This window comes from Homarus americanus, unplaced genomic scaffold (genome assembly GCF_018991925.1).
Source record: "Homarus americanus isolate GMGI-L3 unplaced genomic scaffold, GMGI_Hamer_2.0 scaffold367, whole genome shotgun sequence".
In the NCBI taxonomy this organism is placed as follows: domain Eukaryota; kingdom Metazoa; phylum Arthropoda; class Malacostraca; order Decapoda; family Nephropidae; genus Homarus; species Homarus americanus.
The window spans coordinates 11,746,777-11,774,276 of NW_024743709.1; the positions used below are offsets into that span (position 1 = coordinate 11,746,777).

General features: G+C 39.4%; 1 protein-coding gene across 1 annotated transcript in view; it reads left to right on the forward strand.

Annotated features, from left to right (window-relative positions):
* The window catches only part of LOC121877265 (39S ribosomal protein L44, mitochondrial-like), a gene marked incomplete at its 5' end in the record, with an annotated part of 93,030 nt that overhangs the window by 64,355 nt on the left and 1,175 nt on the right, over positions 1-27,500 (forward strand). Inside the window, 1 exon segment of the mRNA XM_042382926.1 lies at positions 2,767-2,917. Within this exon segment, the coding sequence (XP_042238860.1) occupies positions 2,767-2,917 (151 nt within the window).

Here is a 27,500-nt window from a genome sequence, read left to right on the forward strand (position 1 = left end):
TACCTCAAACTAAAGTTAGGATAATATAATTGACATTGCTGGATTCCTTGTAAGACCAGGAATATTTTGAATACAAATGTCATATATTTTTCACAAAAGATAACATATTTACTCAGAGTTAACATTACATCTAAAATTTGTATGTCTAATGCAAAATCTATGATGTTTATATTCAAAATGATCATCAAATTGTAAGAATTTCAGCAATGTAAATTATATTCTGGCCGGGTAATTTGTATGAATTTTATGAGCTAAAACAAATATCTTCAGTTAATAAAAAAAAAATATTCTTCACGACACTATCTGTCAATCAAAGTACCCCACCTTGCCTCCCCTCCTCTTCCAAGCGCCAGATGGTCAGTCCGTCCCAACCCTCCCCCCCACCTCCCACCAATCCTCCCTTCAAGAGAAAGAGTGGGTGAAAACACTAGATTTTAACATTTAGTATTAAATAATACCTCAGATTAAAGTTAGGATAATATAATTGACATTGCTGGATTCCTTGTAAGACCAGGAATATTTTGAATATAAACGTCATATATTTTGCACAAAAGATAACATACTTACTCAGAGTGAACATTTTATCTAAAAATTTTATGTCTAATGCAAAATATATGATGTTTATATTCAAAATGATCATCAAATTGTAAGAATTCCAGCAATGTAAATTATATTCTGGCCGGGTAATTTGTATGAATTTTATGAGCTAAAATAAAAATCTTCAGTTAATAAAAAAAAAAATATATTCTTCACACGGTAACAGATGGTCGGTCGCCGGTCCCTCCCTCCCTCCCCCCACCCCCCACCAACGTCCCTACTAGATAAATGTGTGGGAATACCAGACTGTTTACCTTTTTAGTAATAAATAATAAATCAGACTAAAGTTAGGATAATATAATTGACATTGCTGGATTCCTTGTAAGACCAGGAATATTTTGAATATAAATATCATATATTTTGCACAAAAGATAACATATTTACTCAAGAGTAAACATTATATCTAAAATTTGTATGTCTAATGCAAAATCTATGATGTTTATATTCAAAATGATCATCAAATTGTAAGAATTCCAGCAATGTAAATTATATTCTGGCCGGATAATTTGTATGAATTTTATGAGCTAAATAAAAAAAAAAATTATACTTCACCGTGTAAAGGGATACACCCACCGCGGAATGTGAGCATCCTGGGTTCTGGCAGGGCACCTCGTAAACGTGGAAACGCGGAATATGGGACCGCGTAAAGTGAGGGTTGACTGTATATATATATACACCTAGACCCCGACTTACGACTACGTGGACTTACGACCGTCGGGACTTACGACCGCCTCAGATATAGATAAAAAAATAATAATTTAAATGACACACGCATTTTCTATACCGAAACGTTTCCAGTTAATGTAGTCTCCATGTATAATTAGAAAATTATGGGGGCCCCATGTGCATTCAGCTGACTACATTAAAGGTTAAGTGCTCAGTCACACTGTATCCATTCCTTATTATTTATTACTTTCACTGTACTGTATCCATTCATCATTATTCATTATTTTTACTGTACTGTATTTCATTTTAGATTTTTTTTTAAATTTTTATCTATGTCGGACTTACGACCTGGATTTGGGTCCCTAACCCCGTCGTAAGTCGGGGTCTAGGTGTATATATATATATTTAGTGATTTAAGGGCATTTTAGGGGAATTTTAGGAGTTTTTCTGACTATGCATTTTTTGGCTTTACTTTGTATGTACTTTTTCTGTGAGTTGAAATCAGTTGTGTTTGTTAATCAAGGGACCACTGTATTATTTTTCTTTTTCGACTTACAACCTGGTCGTCGGTCCCAAACCCCGTCGTAAGTCAGGGACTGACTATACATGCCTCTTGTGTATTACTGTCACCATTTAAGGATTACTACTACAATTGTGCTGTATAATTACATGTGTATGCTGTTTATGCAATACTTCCATTTCTTGGTAAAGTTTTCTCAATCTGTGTGTCAATTAAATGTACAGTAATATATCCGTTAGCTGGAATTCATCAAACCCGGAAATCTCCGATATCCGGAATTGAGATTTTCTTGAAAAATCGTTCCCAAAGCCGGATGGGAATAATTTTCAGAGGGGCACATTTTTCGGAAAATTCCAAGAAATTTTTTTCCAATACTTGGAAGATTACGAAAAATTCCAGGGATTGGGGAGTTTTTTCCGGATTTGAGAGATGATGTTATGGGCAATTTCTGGAATTTCCGAGAACATTTTTCCGTTACTCAGAAAATTCCGCAAAATTTCGGGGATGAGGGATATTTTTCCGGCTTTATGAGAGTTGTCCCGTTATCCGGAAATCTCTCAATCCCGTCAGAGCTCTGCACCAATTGTTCCGGCTGACGGGGATATCACTGTAAATTAAGTTGCTATAATATTAACATTACTAGTTACTTTAAAACTGAAATTAGTATCTTAGTCTGTCATCATTATTGAAACTGATGAAACATGAATTCATTGTGTCATTAGAGGGTTTTCCTTATGAACTACTGTACCAAGTGATGTTTAGGCTGCTTCACATTATTTGCTCAACACAATCTATGGTTATAATTGCCATTGAAAATTTAAAACTGTAGCTTAACTTGATCTCTGAACATATTTGTATCGACTTCATTAATCAGTTACTGCAGTTTAATGAGTTGTGGTAAGCCTTGACCTTGACCATGTTCAAAACCTCAATGGACTATTAACTTTATTCTTTTGTGAAAACTCTGCTTTATACAATTTCAGATTGATAGACCCATGGAGCTGCTGACGGACATTCTGGCTCGTAGTGGCTGTGGAAAGCCTGAACCACGGCTAATGTTTCAGACGGGCAAGAACACAGTAGAAGCTGTGTATCAAGTTGGAATTTACTCTGATAAGAATTTTATGGGATCAGGTAAAAAGCTTGCATATTTATCTGTATTGATCAATATCTACTTATCTTAACTACCTGTATCTCTGTGTATCTATTTCCCAAAGGAAGTCCTCAATATTTGGCACTCCAGTTTATGGAATCGCACACTTATGGAAAATTTATTTTAGTAGTACAGGTTGAACCTCCCTAATCCGGTACCTCCCGTCGTCCGGTAAAATTTTAGTTTGCCGGACGACCGCTAGTATCCATGGTTCGGCATACCCTTTGTTTGCAACTGGTCCTCGTGGAGTTTGGTGCTGTCCTCGGTATTTTGAATGTTTCTGTATTATTTCAATTTTTATTTACCCTTAATATGCCTCGTAAGCATATTTATTTTATTATTTAATTTACTGTACAGATATTTTTTCCTCTTTACAGGTGAACATCACCAATTTATGTACAGGTACAGGTACCATAACTATTTTGTCAATTTAAGTGCAGAATGAGAATTATTGTTTATCTATTTTCGTTTATTATAATTACTGTACACTGTACAGTAGAACGTGGATATAACACGAGATACGTTCCAAGAGAGGTCGCTTTAAACCGGATTCACACTAAATCGAAGTGTTGTGTCAATGGAATAATTTAGTTTGGTACTTGAGAGAAACACAAAGTACTAAAAAGACTGAGTCTACCCAGATGCACCTCAGCCCATCTCCTAGAATAAACAAAACATTGTTTTTTGTAGTATTATGTTAAAACAAACACTCATAAATCAACACAGCTAAAATTAAGGGATGTGAAATGGTCTGTTTACTAGCGATCAGCTGATGGGAAGATGGGGGGGGGGTGATATGTTTGACAGTTGATGCCAAGGTCTAGTGCTTATTTATTTATCTGCCCTTAAGAGTAACTTTAAGTTGTTCTCTTATAAAATGTCACTGAACTGACATGGGAGAATATAATTAACATTGCTGGAATTCTTATAAGATTGTGATTAATTTGAATATAAACATGCTATAGCTCGCATTAGACATACAAATATTAGTTCTAATTTAAGAATTTTATTACAGAGAGTACAAATTTTTATCACTTGTGCAAAATATATGACATTTATATTCAAATTATTCGATGTCTTTCAAGGATTCCAGCAATACAAATTATATTCTCCTAACTTTAGTCTGTGATATTATATAAGATAAAAACTGTAAGCCTAAAACACCAAACTCTGCTGGGAAGATGGGGGTGACAGTGACATGTTTGACAGTTGGTGCCGAAGGTCTAGTGAAGTATTTATTTGTTTATTTATGTCCTTTAGCTTGAGGTTTTTATTTTTTTGTATAAAATGTCATAGAAATGACCAGGGAGAATATAATTTACATTGCTGGAATTCTTATAAGATAGTGATTAATTTGAATATAAACATGCTATAGTTTGCACTAGACAAAATTTTTTTTGATCATTTAGTGCATTATTTTGAGTACATGTACAGTACAGCTTTGCCCTTAGGACAGTGTAGCGTTCCCAGAGAAACATTAGGCGCATTAGGCACATTAAAACTGTGTGACAACAATAATACTATGTATTTTACAAAGACCACCTGTGGTTCGGAAAATTCTCTTGTCCAAAGGGTGCCAGATTAGGGAGGTTCAACCTGTACTCAGGTTTGTTAGAATAGTTTGAGGGAAAATATAACTACAGTATACAAAATGTCTTGCAAGAAAAAAAAAAGGCATCCAAACTCCGTAACAAATAAACAAAGAAGCTCCCGAGGTTAAAATTACCATTACGGGTAATACCACAATTACTGTCATCACTATGCATGTTGTCTACTCATGAGTTTGTTTACAAGAATGAAAGTTCAGTGAACCGTACCTACCGTGTCCAACGACCGTAACCCAAAAAACCCAGGTAACGTTCCTATACATTCACTAAGACAACCCCAAGTGACGTTCCTCAACATTCTTAAGTTTCATTGTGTATTTTGAATTTCCAGATGGGACAAAATACTTTGTATTGGTTATTTGTTTAATTTCCAACTCACGCATAATGTTTGTCTCAAGACTCATACCTTGTGGTCATTTGCCCATCTACTATCGTGATGGATGCATATCCTTTGACCTCTGTTCGGAATTATTAGCTGCCATGTTTATTATTATGATAAACAATAAAATTGATGCATAGCATATAAATAAAATAAAAAATAAAATCATCTTCTGAGTGTTGGACACAGTTCAGGCAGTCAACCAGCTGACTCACAGGCTTGTGGCTGTCGCGCCAACTGTGTGTATGATGTGACGTTACATCAGCACAGTCAAGCAGTTATAGCCCAGTAACCCACCACTTCAACATACTTTCACTTCCCACATATAATCACTTTTTTTTTTAGGTTTTTATTATATTTCTAAGGCACAATAGATTATTGTAATGATATTTCCACACCTTTTATAGTTTTATTACAAGTAACAATAAACAAGGCGACGGGGCTGTGGTTCTGGACTTGTATACCAAGATATATCTAAAATAACAATCAAAGATGTTGTTATATGTGACAAACAATTTTTTTTCCTGAAGTTTATTAGAATATGTGCACGTGGATTTATACGCCGATTTGGGCCCAGTGTGATTCGTTACATGTTGAGTGATACAAGCCTGTTTTACATGATCAAATATTTTGTCTCAATAACATTTGGGAAGTGAGTTATTAATGATTCACACTAATTCGGCAACACCGCGCCCGGCTCATCTGGATTGTGCCGACACATCAACAAGCATCCTGTTTGTACCGTGGGAGGAACACAGCTACACCACACCTTAAGAGGACGTGACTCGGCGCAGTTTCTCGCCTTGCAACACTCCAAAACTACCCAGCAACATTCCTGTGTTCTAAACATTGTTGAGTTTCCCCTTGGTAGACATCACAAGTTGTTTGCCTAGGCTGTTGGTGAATGTAGTGTGTAATAATAATAATAATAATAATAATAATAATAATAATAATAATAATAATAATAAACGGTTTATTGAAAAAGTTTGCAGCCCGATGGCTGAAAATATACATTGGACATAAATGACTTATTACATACATTGGTGGTTTAACAAAAGCCTTCATTAGAGAAAGGTGAAGGAACATATACAGTGAACATACAGATTAATGTTTACACACGTAGATCATGTGAGCTGAAGTGTTGAACAGCAGACGCGTAGTGTAGTAACTTCCCCACATATGGCGTTATGAGGGGCATCACGTGGAGTACTAGTTCCCACACAGGTGGTGTTATGAGGGGTTTGATGTGGTGTAGTAATTCCCTCACAGATGGTGTTACGAGGGGCCTGATGATGTAGTAGTTACCTCACAGATGGTGTTATGAGGGGCATCACGTGGATTGCTAGTTCCCTCACAGGTGGTGTTGTGAGGGGCCTGATGTGGTGTAGTAAATCCCTCACAGATGGTGTTACGAGGGGCCTGATGTGGAGTAGTAATTCCCTCACAGATGGTGTTACGAGGGGCCTGATGTGGTGTAGTAATTCCCTCACAGATGGTGTTATGAGGGGCCTGATGTGGTGTAGTAATTCCCTCACAGATGGTGTATGAGGGGCCTGATGTGGTGTAGTAATTCCCTCACAGATGGTGTTATAAGGGGCATCACATGGCGTAGTAATCCCCTCACGGATGGTGTTATGAGGGGCATCACGTGGTGTAGTAATTCCCTCGCAGGTGTTGTGAGGAACCTCACATGATGCTGTAGCAATTCATTCACTACGCGGTGTCGTGCATAATGGGGACACCACGTGGTCCGTTGTCACAAGAATTCACTCACTCATGTGGGTGAGGTGTGGTCCCAGGCCTCTCTATCGTGGAGTCTCAGGGGAATTATCACTGGGTACCTGGGACCTCACTGTGTGAAGGTTAGCTTGGCTCAGACTCAACTGCTGAGTTGGTTTTCACTGACTTAAGCACTGTCACCACTATTCAACACTGGTTCCCTTCCTTTCCCAAATGAAATAGTAACTTCTGGCGAGAACCTGATATTCCGGTGGGGAGGAGGGTTCAGGGGAGGGAGTTGGTATGGGCCAACATAACAGTTGACGTGGCTGCTGCTGAGCAGCGCCAGGTGCTTCTGACCCGTCTTGACCCGTCGGTGGTCAAGGATGAAGTTGCAAGTTCCTTGTGTAACAGACAGAGTCTTATATACAGAGAAGCTTGTCTTGTGTTCGTCAGTTGCATAGTGGTCTTCATTCATCGTGGATGTCTCTCGTCAGTGATCCCAGCAAACCTTCAGTGAACCCAGTGACCTGAGACTTTACCCGGTGCCCAGCTCCGACATTCCTAGGTCATCGAACTTCAGCCCCTGGCAACTCACAAGTTGGTGGTCGCTATAGTAACGGTTGCCTTGACAATGAGGACACACGCAGAGGACACTATATGGGTGGTGTCTCACAAGGAATGATATTGACACCTGAAATTTCTCACTTGATTGGCTCCGCTTACTGGAAGTCTACGGATTTGGTGGCCATATTTTAAAAAATCTTCCCAGAAGTTATTCGTTTTCTTCAATCAAGACTTCAGTATTAGGTATGTCACAAACATATGCTAGTATTATACTCACAATAACATTTGCTACAGCACAGCATCACACGTTAGCCGTCGTGTAGGTTATGTATAATCTATAAGTGTCTTACTTATTTGTACAGTATATATAAATATACTGAAGTATTTTCTCTTTTTCATTTATAGATATTTTAATTCTTTTATTAATATTTTATATAATTTGCTGTAAGTGGATAAGCAAGGTTATTGTGTAGACTGATTTATACCTCCATTTATATTTGATACATGATCAGCGTAATTTTCTGTGTCCTGATATTACCGAGTTGGCGGAACGTTATATTGAAGCCTTTGCTCAGGTTGATGACCCATTCTAGCCAGACACTGATTTAGCTTCCGGCACTAGTGATTATACTGAACAAGCAAATTTGTAAGAAACACAGACGCGTTTAGAGCGTGACCCCTCTCTTGAGAGTAGTGAACAGGTAATTGATGAGTCATTTGACAATTTAAACCATAGAACCCTGAGGTCAGGTTGTACATACGACACCACACCTCATTTTGGGCAAGTTCCTTCTCTTTCTACAGAGTCTGATAGTGTGTCACAGAATCCTCCTTTCCCTCTCGCATCCAGTAGTGTTGCAGTTAGGTCTAAGTTAACTAACAACTCCTTAACCATGGCCACAAATAGTTCAGGCACGTCATCTAACAAGCCTCAAGTTCTGTCAGTCATAGCAAGTGACGATCGCATTCGCGAGTTTACGGCGGAAGATGATTATCGTGCAACGACATTTATACGGCCATGTGAGGATGTGATAAAAACCATCCAAATAACGGGAGATGAAGAACCTCAGTGGTCTCTTTGAATTGGGATCAAAGCAAGATCATCTGAATTGGATTTTAGTTGGGTTGATCGTATTCCCAGTGATAAGTGCGAAAGATACCATAACATGTGTTTCGCTTACTGGCGAGGTTTAACAGGATATCCTGGCTACTTTTCGTTGTTTAGCCTGGGTGGACTCACAAGGCAGATTGTCCATGGAAAATTTTGCACAGTTGATGGAATTGCTTTATTTTCTAGTGGCCATTCGTGACCCAGTATATAATCAGGCGAAGACAACTAATTACAAGCCCACTGATGATATTCTGGATTATGCAGCTACGCTCGCTATTAAGTCACTATGCACTCCGCTAACGAGGACGGTAACAATTGTGGTGCCAGTTCAACAAAGAGTTCCCAAGAATTCGGCGCCAAACACGAAGCAATAGTTAGTATGCATGCATTGTAGGAAGAATGGGCATACAGTTGATTATTGTTACCAGCTCCAGGGTAGTGGTGCTAAATCTAAGAATAAATCAACTTCTCAATCAAGACAACGACAAGACCCATCTAAGATTTACGCAGCAGCTGCTCACCCCAGGTCTGATTCAGACCATACAGCTGATATGTGGTGTGTATACCATGAGTCTCCCGCCCATACTACGGAAGAATGTTCAGCACTCCGACGATATAAGGAGATAGGGATTGACGTATCACAGGTAACCAAACACTGTAAGCCGTGTCGTCGTCGTTTTCATAAGAAGTCGGGGAAGACCAGTGCCAGGTTCAGACCGACGTGGGTAAGGTACTCCAGTACCGATGTATGACAACACTTCGGTTGCAGTCTCTTTAATAGCAGCGCTGAACAAACCGAACGTGTTATTGGTTCAGGTAAAGATTGGGTCAGTCAAGCTTGCCCTGGACATTGATACGGGTGCACGCGCGAATGTCATCTCGTTAACGTCCTATCAAGAACTTCAACGAAGATTCCCTCACCGAACAATTTTAGTTAGACCTACGGACACTGACCTCTCAGGTGTTTCCGGTACTCAGTTGGGCATAACAGGAAAGGTAACATTGCCAATACGTTTTTCTAGACATGGTATGTACTTTTCTGCAGATTTTTATGTAGTCCAGGACTTTCATTTACCAGCTGACGGATTAATAGGTCTTCCAACGATTATGTCTGCAGTTTTAACAGGAACTCTCCATTTTTGGAATGAAGAAATCACCTGAGCTACTGTTCGTTTACCTCATGGGTACACAGGGACTGACGAGGTCTGTCTTACGGGTGTCTCTTTTTCTTCTCAGCACCACGAGAACTCTCACTTTTACACTGTCTTGCAAGGATTCCAGCAATGCAAATTATACAGTCTGTGCAGATTGTGAGATTGTGTGCTGAAAACATATGCATATATACTATTATGTTATATAAGTAAAGTCAAGTAACACTTAACACTTCAATTAATACTTTGTAGTATTTCTTCTGTGCTTCAGACAGTCTTTTAGCCTTCGAGGAACACTGTCAGCAAGGTTTTGCAAGAGGTCAGGTGGCAAGTTAGCCCAGGTATCCTTGATGGCTGCCTCTAGCTTCGGGATTGATGATGTTTCAGCGTCGCGCAGACGACGCTTAACAATGGACCACAAATTTTCTATTGGGTTAAGATCTGGGCTACTGCCAGGCCAGTCATTAAAGAAAGGTACCTCACAGTCTTTGAGCCACTGTATGACACTTTTAGCAGTGTGGCATGGGGCACCGTCCTGCATGAAAAGGCTTGCCTTAGCTTTATCAAATGATTCAGGTAAGAAATCACTGAGCAGTTCAAGATAGTTGTACTGATCTGGTTCTTAGGGAGGATTACTAGTTCACCAAACCATAATATGTAAAGGAAGCCCAAACCATAAGCGAGGCAGGGTGCTTAACAGTCTTTACAGTGTACTGTGGGAGGTGCGCGTCTGAGTGGGGGGGGGGCGGTACACCCTCCCTCCATTACTCCCAGTCACAGAAAACGTAGCCTCATCCGACCATGATACACTCCTCCATGTCTCTAAATCCCACACTTCATATTTCTTGCAAAATTTCACTATTTTCCTTCTGTCTCTTTGTCAACAGAGGTTTACGGCGGGCACGAAAGCTCTTAAATCCCAGGTCATCGTGCAGGGCTTGTTGAACACAACGTAACGAGACGTGACTCGGAAGACGGGGGTTTCTCTCTTTCACTTCACGTGCTGTGAGTGAGAGATTGGACCAAACTTGTCGAGAAATAACCTTAAGTGTCCGTGGAGACAATAATTTAGGCCTACCAGACTTAGGTAATGGAGCTGGTAACTCGTCCTCTCCAAGGTCACGGAAACATTTGACAAGATTTTGAACAACTCGTAATGCCACACCAGTCTGAGCCGAAATTTCTCTCAGTACATGGTGCGCTTTGTACAATGCAATCACTGCTGCAATATCGTCTCTTGTAGTAACCCTCCTGGACATCTCTGATGGCCACTATGTCAGGTTAATGGACCTTAAACGAGACAAAACACAGCCACATGGCGCGGGAACCCGCACAATAAATCATCCCCTCACAGTTGCCAGAGGCGCACTGACTACAAACCGTGATGTGTGCTCAGTTGCCAAATGTCACCACTTGCCAGCAAACCAAGCGTTTTGACATCTCGCATCCCAGGATAGCCTTCACGTCATATGATCTTATTTTTGCGAGAACTTAGTTCGTCGGCCCTATCGCGATTTAATATTATGCGCAGACTGTATTCTTCTAACTGTAGTCTGTGACATTATATAAAGCCTAAAATCACCAAACCCTGGCTGGGAAGTTGGGGGGGAAGGGGAGGTGAGGTGATATGATATGATATGATATGTTTGACAGTTGGCGCCGAAGTTCTAGTGCTTACAGTGGGGTATGCTACAACGAATGGATCCTACTACGAATATTCCTATAACGAACGGGTTTACCTATAAAATTGAGAATGCTATAACAAACGAAACTCCTACAACGAGCATTATTTAAATTTTTTTTTTTTTTTTGACTAATTTATTGTTTTTTTATTACAAGTATTAATGATATTCTTTATTTCAGGGGTTTAGATGCATATTTATTCACTTTTTTACAATTTTTATAATTTTATATAATATTTTTCAGTGTTAAGTGGTTGTATTTGGGGGCCTGGAACGGATTAATCCTATAACGAACGAATGCTATAATGAACAAGGTTCTAGAACCAATTGGATTCGTTATAGCATACCCCACTGTATTTATTTATCAGTCTTTAAGAGCGACTAAGTTTTTCTCTTATAAAATGTCACTGAACTGACATGGGAGAATATAATTAACATTGCTGGAATTCTTATAAGATAGTGATTAATTTGAATATAAACATGCTATATCTCGCATTAGACATAAAATTTTTAGCAATTACAGTGGTCCCTCGGGTAACGAGCACAATCCGTTCCAGCAGGTTGCTCGTTAACCGAAACCATTTTTTCAATGGGTTTTTGGGTAATTGGTTCCAGTTCACCGAAAATTGCCTAAATTCAACAAAAAAGGTAGAAAAGTACACTTACTTTGAGGTGTGTATGTAGAAGGCTCCTGGATGATGATGATGATGGGAATTAGAATGGGGGTGGAGGAGAAGGGAGAAGAGAAGGCATTGGGGTGGAAGAGAAGTCACCCCATGGTGCCATTTCACCCATAAAATTTTAGTTCTCTTGGTGTAATTCAAGATTATTTTCTTTAAATCAACACTGCACTGTATTATATATTGTCAATATGTAAAATAAATTTCAAAATGACCAATAATTTGCTTGGAAACACAGAAAAAAAGCGTTTAGTTGAAGAGAGTTTCAAGCAATATGTTACCTCCACTGAAAAGAGAGAGAGACTAACGCCTGTTTGTGTGTTAACAGGCTGGATGGCGCGCCAGAAACTAGTGACCTTACCTTCAATTATGTTCAATAATTGTTAAAATGACTAAAAAATGTTAAGATTAAACTTTTAAAATTGTTGAATGGTATAAACTTCTTGATATTTACTAAAATAGTAAGGAATTTAAGCCGTAAAACCGATTACTGTATTGGCGGACTAATACTACAGCTGGTGGACCGCCAAATGCAAGCGAAAACATGTTGAGGTCGGCTTGTAAAAAGCTCGTTAATCGAGGGATTGCTCGTTAACTGATGTTAAGAATCTTATGGAAGGTAAATCGTTAACCGAGGCGCTCATTAACCTAGGGATCACTGTATTTGTACATATTAGTACAAAAGACTAAAAATTTTCTCTTGTGCAAAATACAAAATATATGATGTCTATATTAAAATTATTTGTTGACTTGCAAGGATTACGGCAGTGTAATTTATATTCGAACTTTAGACTGTGCCATTTTATGTCAAGTTTAGCCACTTTTATTGGCCTCACAAACCTAACCCTATTTTCCCCATTCATTACATTTTGTTTTTTTTCGGGAATTAGCCCACCCAGGCATAGGTCAAACGACTCACAACGGACCTACAGGGGACGAAAAAATAAGGACAGAAAGAAATTGAAAATAGAGAAGAAAAAGGGAATACCTACTGTGTTAATCTACACCGCGAAGATGCTGGAAAACCAGCTTTTTAAAGTGAGACAGATTGTATAAGTATGGAAACACAGAAGAAGGCAGAGCATTCCACAGTTTGGCTGTGTGAGGAAAGAAGGATGCACTATAACAGGTTATCCTCGTGTGACCAACATCCACAGAGAAACGGTGGGCACCGCAGGCAAGATGAGCGCTACGAGCCCACGGCCTTGCCGGCGGTACACAGGATGCCAAATCCACCGAACACTGCCCATTAAAGTACCTGTAAAAGAGAGAGCGTGAAGCAACATTACGGCGAAGAGGAAGGGAAGAGAAATTGTCGACTAAAGGAAGAGAGTTAATAAAACGAAATGCCTTTGATTCCACCCTATCTAACAGTTGGACAGAAGAAGAGCCACCCCATATATGAGAGCAGTACGCCAAGTTAGGACGAATGAATCCCTTATATACATGAAGCAACTGCTCAGGAGTGAAATAGCTACGGATCTGTACAATATTCCCAACGTTTGGGAGGCAGCTTAACTATATTAAGGATGTGTGATTTCCAGGACATATTGGAGAAATGGTGAGGCCTAGCATATTTATTTCAGAATTTGGCAGAATGATAGCGTCCTGAAAAGTAATTGGTGGGAGATCATCTGATTTAGAAATTGTAATTGGTAAATACTGAGTTTTATTACTATTGAATTTAACCATTTTGTACCTCCTCATTCAGAGTTGCTGCACAGATCTGCATTGATAGAAGTAATGATATCAGCTCTAGAAACATATCAAGTTCGAGAGTTAGGAGGAATGGGAAAATGTGGAGAAGAGTGAAAAGTAGAATCATCAGCATAAGAATGGATAGAATTAGTTGTAGTGTGAAGTAAATCATTGATAAAAAGAAGGAAGAGAGTAGGTGAAAGGACAGAACCCAGTGGGACACCACTATTGGTAGAGAAAGAGCGAGAGATCGATCCCTCGACATCAACTGCCACGGATCGGTTCTCAAGGAAGCTAGAGATTAGAAAACAAAGTGGGGGAGAGAAACCAAAAGAGGGAAGTTTAGAAAGCAAAGACTTAAGCCATACCCTGTCAAATGCTTTGGAGATGTCGAGGGCGACGACAAAAGTTTCCCCATAATCCCTAAGAGAGGATGACCAGAGATGGGTGCAGTAGGATAGCAGATCACCAGTAGATCTCGCCTGGCAAAAGCCATACTGGTGATCCTACAAAAGAGAAAGGCGTTCAAGGTGACGGAGGAAATGAGAGTTCAAGATAGTTTCGAAAATCTTAGAGAGGGATGAAGTTTGGGCAATGGGGCGATAGTTAGAGGGATTGGAATGGTCACCCTTCAGGATGGGCTGAACCAAGACATGTTTCCAAGAAGAAGGAGAAGTTTGGGTTTTGAGGCAGAGGCAAAAGAGGCGAGCAAGCACAGGGGCCAGAGCTTCAGCACACTCCCTCAGAACACGAGGGGGTCTTCCGTCTGGTCCATGGGCCTTACTCACATCTAACCTGGATAACACACCGGCAACCCTGCGAGTGGAGATTATAGGAAAGTGCATAGGTTCAGTAGGAGGAGCAGGGGTAGGAGGGATAGAGTTGGAATCATCTAAGGTGGAGTTAGAGGAGAATAAGGTGTCAAAGAGATTGGCTTTGTTAGACAGAGAGTTGGCTATAGAGTTATCGGGTCGGAAGAGAGGAGGAAAAGTGGGAACGCAGAAGTTATTACAGATGTTTTGCTTAAGGACCTGAAGGATTTACTAGAGGAAGAATTAGTCAGGACAGCGGTCTTTCTTTTTATAAAATTCCGCTTGGTCGTATGAAGAATAGCCTTACAACGATTCCTGGAAGTATTGAAAGAGGAGTGGGTAATAGGAGAAGGAGATAGCTTCATAGCTTGATGTGCCCTATCTCTCACCCTGCATGCAGGAGAGCAGGAGCGATCAAACCATGATCGTAATGTGAAAGTTTTGGTAGAAGATGGGATAAATGCACTCATCCCGCCCTGTATAACCCCAGCAATGCTGTCAGCACATACCGAGGTGTCCCGAGTGGAAAAGCAACATTCATCCCAAGGAAAGTCGGTGAAGAATTCTCGCAGGGATTGCCAGTTTGCCCTCCGATAGTGCCATAGTTGACGTTTAGAGAGGGGTGGGGGAGGTGGTCGTGCCCAGTTTGATTTAATAGAAATAAGATTGTGATCAGAAGACCCTATGGGGGTAGAAATTGAGTATGAATAGTGTGAGGGGTTAGAGGTAAAACAAAGATCAAGAATGTTAATAAGTAGATATTTTCGATCAGGAACCCGTGTAGGGTGTTTGATATCTGTTCCAAATCATTAAGTATGGAAAAAATAGAGTGCCTCAGCTCCACCTGGGTCATCCCTTGCAGAGCCAAGCCACTCTCTGTGATGTACATTGAAATCCCCTAGGTAGAGGATTTCAGTGTTGGGGTGTGTGGATAGCAACGACTCATGGCAAGAAGTGAGATAGTCAAAGAGTTCAAATTAGTTGGTAGAGTTGGGAGAACAGTAAAGGAAACAAAGGAAAATAGTCACAGAAGGAAGAGATATTTTGAGCCAGATGACATCATAGAGGAAAGATTCAAGATCCATGAGTCGAGCTATAGGTGTTGCAGTAGGTGCGTACACCTCCCTTAGAATGGAAGGAGGTATAAAGGTTGTAGTTAGAGATTTGAAAAGGTTTGGGTGAAGCTGTTTTGGACAGTTGAATTTCGGAAAGTAGTAAGAGGTCGGGGGAAGAGGTTAATAGATGGTGCTCCACAGAAGGAAAATTGAATCTCAGGCTGCGAATGTTGGAAAAATGAAGTGTGAAAAAAGCCGATCCTCCAGCAACTGCGGCGGCGTCAGTTGAGGCCCCAGTAACTTGATGATGATCAGGTCGGCCATGGGGTCCACAACTTTCCCGACCAGTGGGACCCATCCGAGAAGGCCTCGCTTCAATATTAATATCAACTGACATAGGAGAATAAAATAGAATGAATAAAACAGATCAAGAATGCGTACGGTTCTATTTGTGGTGTTGTCAATAGTAAGAGAGACAATTGAGACCCTGCAATTGTGTGTAAATGAGGCAGAAAGATAGATCAGCAACCTGGGACTTGGTCACAATTTTCATAATGCCATATGGCAGCAGGGTCTACCATTAGACAACACATTATGCTTCCAATATCTTCCCAGGCAGTAGTACCTCCCTGTTTGGTAGTTGCCTATTACCTACTACCTGTACCTTCTAATTATATATTGCGATTTAGTTTATAGCAAACATCCTTGGACCCTCTCTCGCGATATAGCCCGACCCTACTGTATAATAATATCCCCGTTAGCCTGATTCCCTCAAACCCGGAAATCTCCGATAGCCGGAATTGAAATTTGCTCGGAAAATCATTCCCAAAGCCGGAATTTTCCAAAAATTTCCGGCTTTACAAACAAATTTTCCGAGGTTGAAAATAGAGAGAATTTTCTGAAAATGTCTTTAATAAAGATGAAAGTTAAAGTTTTTTTTTTTTTTGTGGGGGGAACCTGACCTGGACCTGACTCAATGTCAGGTGGAGGTAGGGTGGGGATTAGTGTTCTCATGTTACTGACCTTCTGATGGAATGTCGGGTCACCCTTTCTTGGCTCGGGGATTAGTGGGTCTCATGACCTGAAGATGTCATGAATAAAGACGAAAGCTAAAGTATTTTTTGGGAGATTGTGATAAGTATAAGTATAAATGAACAAAGTTGTATCCCTTCAACATTACATTACATAACATTTTAAAATATGGAGTGAGAAAGCAGAAAGGTGTGGGTGATTAGAGAGATGGAGTGGAAAGGAGTGGTAACATGCACCAGTGTTGCTGAGTGATAAGCTCCTCAACAGCTGATCCTTTAATTCACCTCCAGGCAATCACACAACAAGGCCATTAATTCTCTTTGTGTGTGCATGCGTGCGTGCCAAACATTCAAAGAAATATTGTTGACCTTGCCAAGCACATTGTAGGATATGAAGAAGTTGATGAAGTGTTTGTTCAGGAGTCAGGTGGTGAGGTGACATGCCAAGACACTTACACAGCACACATATTAACAGCACTACTAAACCATTGTCTTATAACACTTTACATTATAACTTATATTTTAAAATTAATTGATACATGATGGCTTGACAGGGCTACTTTTGCACTTAGACAACTGATCAATGAATAAACCAGAGCATATGGAGACTCATTATACATTAGTGATGTCACAAAGCTTCGCAACTGCAACCACAACTTCTGAGCAACCACAAAAATTATCACAACCTGTACTCAAATGTACAGCATGCCCTTCTTCAAATTTTTGGCTTTATAATTTGTTGACCTCGATTATTTACGGATGACACCCTAGATGTACCGTACCCCAGAATGTCTAAGGGTAGTTTTAAAGTTTCTGGCATTTTTGTGGCCGGAACAGGGAGCCAATTGTTTTAGAGACATACTGTAAAGCCTCAAATAACGATGGTAATGTTTCCTCCAATATTGCAATAAAGCAATAATAATGAGATGCGGTCCAAAGTGTGACCTTTTCATATCTTTTGTGTGGCTTTTTACCCTCTTTTCCCCCAAAACACTAAAATTAATGAAAATTGCAAACTATATTCTTTTAATAATGTTTCTGAATGCTCCTTATACAATATAAATGATAATAATATGGTCACACAAGAGGAGATGGGACGCTATTGTTGTTGTTAGTGTTTACACCCGGGACGGTGGTTCTACATAAGAAACTGAAGAAAATAAGACCCTGGTTGTAGCTCTACTAAAATTAATGTAAAAAATGAATATATATGTTTTAAGTAATGTTATTTAATGTTAATAAATGGAAAAATAAAAATAGCTAACCACTAATGGTAAAGAAAAGAGCGACATGAATTGGAACGCCAACATACTGTATATGTGTGCATTCGAGGAAACATAGCATAATTTATATTATTAAGAATATTTTCAAAAGATTCATTATTGTTTATTAAAGAATATGTGTTTGATTGAATTAATGTTTTTTTATGTGAAATGAACAATACAATTCATTAATAATATGTATAATATTAAAACACACAAGAGGTGACAAGCCGGCATTGTTTTTGTGAGTGACGATGGTTCTACATAAGAAACTGAAGAAAATTAGACCCTGGTTGTAGCTGTAGTGAACTTAATGTAAAAAAATTAATACCTGTATGTATGTTTTAAGTAATGTTATTTAATGTTAATAAGTGGAACAATAGAAGTAGCGAACCACTAATGATAAAAAAATAAATCGAGACGGATTGGGAACGCCAATGTATGTACAGTAAGTGCGTACATGTGAAAACATATCGTCATTTCTCTACGTAAGAATATGAAATCAACACTTACTTACTGTTCATATATATTTTAAATTATACTTACTAATGTAAAACAAGAATTCTATTCACCAATGGTGGTAAAGTCTAAAACATAAGGACAGCCAATGTTGTTGTGTGACTTTTTACTCAGATGACAAAGTCATCAGATTCAACTCTGGCTGAAGCTGTAGCTTTCCATAAAGCTGTTGCTGAAACTTTTACTGAACCTGAAGTTATTGATGAAGCTGCTTATGCTGCTGAATTTGATGGTGTAGCTGAAGTTGATGGTTTAGGCCTTCAAATAATAAAGCTGTCTAAAGAACCTTGCACAGCTGCTTTCTTTTCTCATTATACATCTTTATGTAGAGGTCATTTGCATTTATTTAAATTTCAATGCTTTGTTCTGTTAATGGATCCACTTCAGAAAATATATAAAATCCACAGACCTCTCACCTTTTTCATATCGTTTTAACACATCTAGTTTCTCAGCTAAACCTACACACTTTCTTTTAGCTTTTGGCATTGCGGGGTAGTAGTATTTCTTTTTTTCATTGTACGGCGCAGAGCGTGGTGTAAAACTTTGCCATGACTTTCTTAATGTTGCCAGGGATGAGGAGCGCTTTCAAGAAGTCCTTCAAGTAGTTGAAAATGGCATACTCCGCGTTCCTAATCAGCGCAAACGATCATCTGTTTCCGAACAGAAATCATGGTTTCTTGCTCTAGAGAAATAATACCTTGTGAATATATGATAAAACCCCTTAATGTACCATGAGAGAATAAGAATGATTAACTTTTGTGTTAGTGATAACAGCTTTTAATTAAGACAGGCAAATTATTTGTGTTAATATCCCTTATGATGGTTGTGTAATCTCATATATAGGTGCGTATGCCGTATAAGCAAAATCGCTATTTTTCAAATTGCTGGTGCTCACTCAAATATGCATGAATCTTCAAAAAATTGCACATGGGTATTTTTTATGTCAATATGCAACACCAAAATTTTGAACAGCATTGTAGGACAAAGTTGGGGCAACTGTCACACCCTACCCACCACCAGCCACCACCACCACACTCCTGTGACCACTACCACCGCCCTTCCATGACCACCACCAGCCACCACCATCACCACCACCACACCCCACCACCACCACCACACACCCACCACCACCACCACCACCACCACACCACCACCACCACCACCACCACCACCACCACCACCACCACCACACCACCACCACCACCACCACCACCACACTCCCATGACCACCACCACCACCACACTCCTGTGACCACCAGCCACCACCACCACCACCACCACCCCCACCACCACCACCACCACCACCACCACCATCACCCACCACCATTTTTTTTTTTTTAATTGGCCTCCAGCCTCCCCCAATAGCCACACCTTCGCCACCATTTATTTACCTTAATATTAAATATCCTAATACATAAGAAACTATCCTATCTGTGTTAAATTAGTTGAGCCGCAGATCCATGCGGCATTCAGTGACTGTAGCCTCATAGTCGATATCTGCAGCAGTTGTCGGAGTAGGGGCAGAAGCTCTCGTTCCCCTGAGGCAGAGCAAAGCCGACCGAAGGAGAGAGAAGGACAGTCGACATCTCATCCAGGCTGTGACATAACTTCTGGGCTGCTGCTTCTGTTCGGAGATCAGCTCCGCGAGTCTGGCGTAGAAACATCTTGCACTTGGGCCCATCCCACCAGAGGTTGTGAACACTAGAGGAGTGAAGCTGCCTTGATCAACATTTTGAATTCTCTCCCCATATGCCCTTCTCTTGTCGTTCTCGTTCCTCCTATGCGCAGCATCGAGAGCTAGGTTACGGTGACAAACGGCCACTACTACTACCACTACTACCACTACTACCACTACTACCACTACTACCACTACCACTACACTCCTGTGACCACTCGCCACCACTATCTAACACCAACCACACCCTTCACCCCCTCCCGCTCCCTTTTTCGCCTCCCAAGATCACCCACTAACTACCGTGGACATATATGTTATTGTTCCTATGATAATATTTTTCTGTTCTTTTTTGTACATTCTGTATGTGTGTGCATGTAACAGAATAAAGGAAATTGAATATAAATATATACAGTATATCTTCTCAAAATTATGAGTTGAAAAATAACGACAATACAACTCAAATTTGGCCCAGCTGGGTAAAAGTTGGTCTTATTTCAGAATATGAGAGCTGCAGCTAGCCTGCCTGGGTTGAAATATTACTGTAGGGTATCATAATTTTTCATTTGCAAATAAGCTGGGAATGCTTTGCAAATATTGAATAGAGATGTTAAAATATCAGTTGTGGAGAAGTGGGGTTGCGAATAGCGAGGTACAGTACATTATAGTCTTCATTTACGTGGTCAATTGAACCCGTGGAGGTCCGCGTATAACGAGAAACTCGTAAACGAAATAACAGAACATATGGGATTAATTGAAATAGAGACTGGGCCGACCCCCAAACTACACTTTTAAGGACACAATAGTACGTTGTAGTAAAAATAACATCTTAATTTTATGATGGTATACACACAATTAATATTTAAGAGAAATACAGTTGCCGGTTAATGTCTGTTCAAATAATGGACTCAACTCCCTCCCCCTCCCCCCCTCTTCCCATGCTCGCTGGCTCTCCTCCCTCCCTGAGAAATGTTTGGGTGAAAACACTAGGTTTTTAGGTTTAGTAATAAATAATACCTCATACTATGGTTAAGATAATATAATTGACATTGCTGGATTCCTTGCAAGACTGCGAATAATTTGAATAAAAACGTCATATATTTTGCACAAAAAATATAGTTTTTGCTCTCTCTAATAAAATTCTTAAATTAGATCTAAAATTTGTATGTCGAATGCAAATTTTAGCTTGTTTATATTCAAATTAATCACTATCTTATAAGAATTCCAGCAATGTAAATTATATTCTGGCCGGGTAATTTCTATGAATTTTATGAGCTAAAAACAAATATTTTCAGTAAATAAACAAATTATACTTCACCCAGACACAATACGTTATGCTACGTACATTGTAGTAAAAATATCTTAATTTTATGATGGTATGCACACACAATTAATATTTAAGAGAAATATCAATAATATTAGGTTTTTTAACACTTACTTAGTAGAAGAGATGGCTGGGTACACGGGGACTGGGGTTGGTTCTGAGGCAGAGGGCAGATTATTGGCCCTCACCTTTATCACTTGTATCACCTGTATCACTATCCACCACAGAGGCTTGCAGGGCCTCTTTGTCTAACCCCTCAAAGTCCATATCCTCACTATCACTGACTTGGGCTGGCTGTGGTGGGTGGCGGGTGAAGAACTCGGTAATGTTTTGTTGACTGGGCGACCTTGTGCACACCCTGCCCGCGCCGCTTCCGGGTAAATGATGGAATGAACCATGTAAATAAAAATTGTCGGTCTGGCAAGGTGCCGCGTAAATGACCAAACGCATAAACCAAATTCGCGTAAATCGAGTCTATACTGTATTCCTGTATACTCGAACTAATGAATTGAAAAATAACCATAAAATAACTCCTACCTCAACCTAGTGGGGAGAGTGCTCGTGTGATGTGCATGATTTGAATTTTACCAGGACCCAAATTCGTATAAGCGGGGGAAGCTTTCAGAATGCGAAATAGTGGTGGCAATTTAGGAAATTTTTATAGGTGAATTTTCGTATCTTGAACATGTGTATCTCAAGGGATATCCGTACAAATAAAATTATGTATGCACTCAGTGTGTGTGTGTGTGTGTGTGTGTGAGTGTGTGTGTGTGTGTGATGGCCCAGGGCAGGTACAATATGCACATGTCCTATGAAGGACAATGTAATGGTCAATAAGATACTTTGGCAATGTTCAGTATAAGTCATCTCCTAATATAGGTTTTTCATGTCTGCTTAATCACAAATGGCTCAGATTTCATCAGTTTGTTTGACACTAATCATAAAGTTCACATAATTTTTTTTTTAATTTCTTATTCTGGGAGTAGGTAGAGGTAACTAAGTGTGACAAAAACCAGCATTTCTTGTATGTTACAGTAAACGGGGCCCCCCAAGTTCGCGTATTTTTATTACGTGATCCTCTATTTTTTGCGTATGACACCCTGGATGTACCCAAGAATGTGTATTAGCCCTTGTCTAATAGACAGTAGTACTTATATAAATATGGGTTAAATACATCACCCACGGTAATTTTCCACGAGCAAGTGAGCGTCATACTGACTATGTGATCAGAAATTTTCCACTGGCAAGTAGCATCTCTAAAGATGCTAGGTCAGCCGGCCTTCTCTCCACTTATCACTCAACCCACACAAAGGATAGATGTTGACCTACAAGCTATCCCAGATAAGCTTCCGTCTATCCATAACATTCACAGCTTATAGTGTTTATTACGGTGATATCCTTGTTGACTGTGGATAGTTTATTCTTCTAAATAAATGGAGAAAAGACCATTTTGCTTTGCAAACTTAACCCATAAACTTATTAAATATGACTACTAAGTTATCTCTCATCAGCCAAGCTCAGGTAACCGGAAATGTCTACATAAGGTGGCAGCGGTGGGATACTATGAAAAGAGATATATCACAACACATTGCTAAGTGTTTATCATGTGCTCAGCATAAGGGTACTACTTTGCCACTGACTCCAATTCTCCAATACCCTACACCGGAACATCCGTTTGACACAGTCACCATCAACTTGTTACAACTTCCGAGGAGTCATTGAGGATCCTTGTACGTTCAAAGGAGTGTTAGTTACAAGACTAGCGAGGTCATCCTAAAACTGTATCTTGCTCTTGTGAGACCACACCTGGACTACGCAGTTCAGTTCTGGTCACCGTATTACAGAATGGATATAGAATCCTTGGAAAGAATTCAGAGGAGAATGACAAGACTAATCCCGGGCATTAGGAACCTTGAATATAGAGACAGGCTAAAGCATCTTAATTTGCACTCGCTCGAGAGACGTAGAGCGAGGGGCGACCTGATAGAGGTGTATAAGTGGAAGGCAGGGCTAAACAAAGGGGACATTACAAAGGTACTCAAACTATCCAACCAGGAGCGAACTCGTAACAATGGTTTTAAATTAGATAAATTTAGATTTAGGCGTGAAATCGGTAAACACTGGTTTGGAAACAGAGTAGTGGATGAATGGAACAAGTTACCAAATATCATCATTAGCTCGAATACGCTGAATAGCTTCAAACATAGGTTGGATGCTTATATGAGCAATAGGGGTTGGGTGTAAACGGGACTGCCCAGTATGGGCCAATAGGCCCGCTGCAGTTTCCTCCATTCTTATGTTCTTATGTTCTTAGTGTGTGTGTGTGGATCTTTTTCTAGATTTGTAATTTTAGTCCCACTCAAGGCTAAAACAGCCGAATCTGTGGCTCACGCCTAGTGATGCATCTTATATGTCCTTTTACTACTCCCAAGGTTCTTTTCTCCGGCAACGGATTAGAGTTCAAGAACCAACTTTTAGCACAAATATGTCGACAATACGGCATCCAACAAAGCTTCATAACAGCTAATCATCCACAGGCAAATGGCCTCATTGAAAGAACCAATCGTAAAATCCTGGAGATACTTCGTCCAATAGTGAGTCAAATGCATAATACATGGGAAGATTGGTAACCTCAAGAGGCAGCCTCTATTAACGGGTCGATCAATAGCTCCACGAGCAAATCACCCTACTACATTGCTTATGGCATAGACAAATGTCTGCCCTATGACATACAGGCAAGCCAGGCCCTGTCTACAATGTGGACGATTTCGATACCAAGCAAATCGGTGTTTTCATTGATATTGATGGCCAAGTACAGGAACATTTAACAGTGTCACGTGCTGAAATAATTTATATGCAACATAAACTGGTTGAGTCTACAACACTAGAAATAGGCGATACTGTTTTGGTAAGTGAACCTGAACAGAATTTCAATTTTTCACCCAAATTTGCCGGACCATCCCGCATTATTGCCAAAGAAGCGGGCAACAAATTTTAAATTTTGAAACCAAATTCACATACTTCAGACGTAGTACATGTGGACAGACTAAAAAGGGCCCACCCAGATTTCCTCCCCTGGAATGTTAACGATGTCCCAGCCTTTTCTAGAATGGCTTGGATCATCGTAATACTATTCCTACTCTTTTGTGACACCACCGTGTCGACGGACACGCCCACGGAATTCCTGAAACCAGGTGCCTTAGCCATACTTTTGGGACGTGACCATAAAGTATGAGCTGCACTGTTTACTAAATATTCCGCACCAGATGAAGTCTATTGATGCTCATCTCCGGACAGCTATGGGCGCCCTCGAAACTCTACGTCAACATTCTAATATTTCTACCATGATAACACAAACTACAAATCTTCAATTGCTTCATTTCAAGACCTTTCATAAGAATATTGTTGCAGCTGGATGCTCTATTCCATCATCTCAAGATGACATTGCTAAGAAGGCGCATTCTCAAATATGACGAAAGTGATGATTATTTAATTTTGCTGGTTTTATTTTTATTTATGTTTTAATCAAAGGTTAATACCATTATTTCTCACCTTTTATCTAAGATTGTTTATAATTTGATGAATTCAGTGCCTAAACTGAAATGACGAATTTCTTTTTCTGAGTATTTGCATGCAGCGGAAACTTCTGCTCAAGCTTTATCTAATGACAAAGACAAACTAATTGAAAGTGTAGTTGATACAGGGTTAGGGCATGTGGATGCACAGCATCTGCCTGTGAAAATTCTTCTTGAAGCCTTACAAATAGCCAATACGAGTTCCCATTTAACTCCTATTTTCACAGAACATGGGGTCGAATATTATTACCCTCTGTTAGAGTCAACTCTCATGCACAATGCTATACTTATCCACATCCCCAAGTTAGCGAACCTTTCCCATTGTATTCTAATGACACACTGTTAACTCTGGATAACCCAACTGAAATTTTACTTATAGATGATGACTACACATTATTAGCATTGGATGATCCTTGGGTGTTGTCATAGTGTAAATCATCATATCTACACTTACACGTATGTCCAGTCTATGCATTTGCATTTGTTCCTGCTGCAGAAGGAATACGTGAATTGGCGATCATACAAACCAACGTGCTGAAACAGTGTAACTATACACCAATTTCTAAGAAAACACCGTTTCATGCACATCTACATAATGTGCAATATTTTTTCTTCCCTGAAGAAACTAGTGTCATTTTACTGTGCAGGTTGGTGGTAAACATTAAATTGTAAAAGGTTATTATAAGGCTCCAGACTCTTGCGAAATGACCTTTCGTTCCTTGAAAGCCTTGCCTCCCCATCACCATTTTGATTTGAATTTAAATCTAACTTCAGATTAATATGTCTTTTTAGTGAACTCAATATAGTTTCAGATACCTTAAAGTTTATTTCTTATCTGAAGGAGTCCCATTTTGCCAATTTAGAGGATAACCTGCCATTTTATTTTTCACGGGGATTTGCAATACCTAGTGTAACGTTTCCCACTATTGTATTAATATTGGCAGTGATAGTTTTTGTTTTTTTTATTATAAATCAATATTTTCCATGTTTACTATTGTACATAATATACTCCCCCGTAAGGCACTTCAGACTAGGGCTCCAGTAGCTGCTCAACCCCAGGTTGCAGCTTCTCCAGTTTATTGTCTACACACATATTCATGTAATAAGGGTAGGTATATGTATAATTTTTTTCTGCAAGATTTGTTAATTCCTCTTTGAGCTCGGGAGGTGGTGACCGAGCAATGTATTAGCCCCTGTCTAATAGACAATAGTACTTATATAAATATGGGTTAAATACATCAGTCTTTTTAACTCCATCACCCATGGTAATTTTCCCTGATTAAGTGAACTTTATACTGACCATGTGATCAGTAATTTTCCACTGGCAAGTAGCGTCTCCAAAGATGCTAGGTCAGCTTCTTTAGAGCCGGCCTTCTCGCCACTTATCACTCAACTCACACAAAGGATAGATGTTGACCTACAAGCTATTCCACATAAGCTTCCGTCTATCCAGAACATTCACAGCTTATAGTGTTAATTACGGTGATATCCTTCTTGACTGTGGATAGTTTAATCTTCTAAATAAATGGAAAAAAAGGCAATCTGGGTTTGCAAACTTAACCCATAAACTTATAAAATGTGACGACTAAGTTACCTCTCATCAGCCAAACTCAGGTAACTGGAAGTAGCTACAAATGTCTGTGCGTAGTTTTAAAGTTGCCGGCATTTTCGCAGCTGGGACACTGAGCCATTTGTTCTAGAGACGGTAATTTCCTTTACTTGTATAATAAAACCTCGATAAATCGGACTTCAATAAAATAAATAAATAAATAAAAGGTCTAATCAGATTTGTTATAGGCCTACTGATTTAGACAATGATATAATATGCTCCCAGATAAACATTCCTACACTTATTTCTTCATATTTTCATCTTTATAGTGCTGTACCGTATACAGTTTTCTCTTTATTCATAAGACAAATTCTTTGGTTACTTACATAATTATAACATTTTACAGTAAATAACAATCATCTCGGTAACAACCAGACTTACATGTCTGATTTTCAACCCAGAGAGTTGTTTCATATTTTTTTTTTATTGATGTAATATTCTTTTAATAACCTTGTTATACACTTAAAGACCTTAGTTGTTGAAGTGCAGTAATAACATAACTGATTTTCTTTAAACAGTTTAGATAAGCAGTGTTTTCTCCAACCCCACCACACCCCATATATTTGCTTTTCTCGGACTTTTGCATTTTTCGGACTGGGGTCTGCCCCAATTAGTCCAATTCATCGAGGTTCTATTGTATTGTAAATATGTGTGAACACACACATTAAAATACAGATAATAATAATCCCTTCATTAATAATCAGAAATAATTTATTAAAAATGTAGCCCCTCAAGTCCGTGCTTTATTAATGAAGTAATATAGCACGGACTTGAGGATATACTCACATTTTTAATAAATTAGTTTCTGATTATTTATGAGAGGATTTTCCAATTATTATTTAATTGTATGTGTGTTGTGTGTGTGTGTGTGTCTACACACCCTACATACGTGTATACAATAGAGGTAAAAGAAATAATTGTCCTAAGGGCAAACATATAAAGAGAATATAAATTTCTTTGTACACAAGTAAAAATGTCCCCCCCCCCCCTCACTCCCCTCGGTCCGCAAATGTTATTCGCGGATTTGGCGATTCGCGGCCATTTTGAGAACCTAACCCCTTCGAATTTGGGGGGCCCCTCGTACTGTATATTGTTTAAAGATGTGGAATTG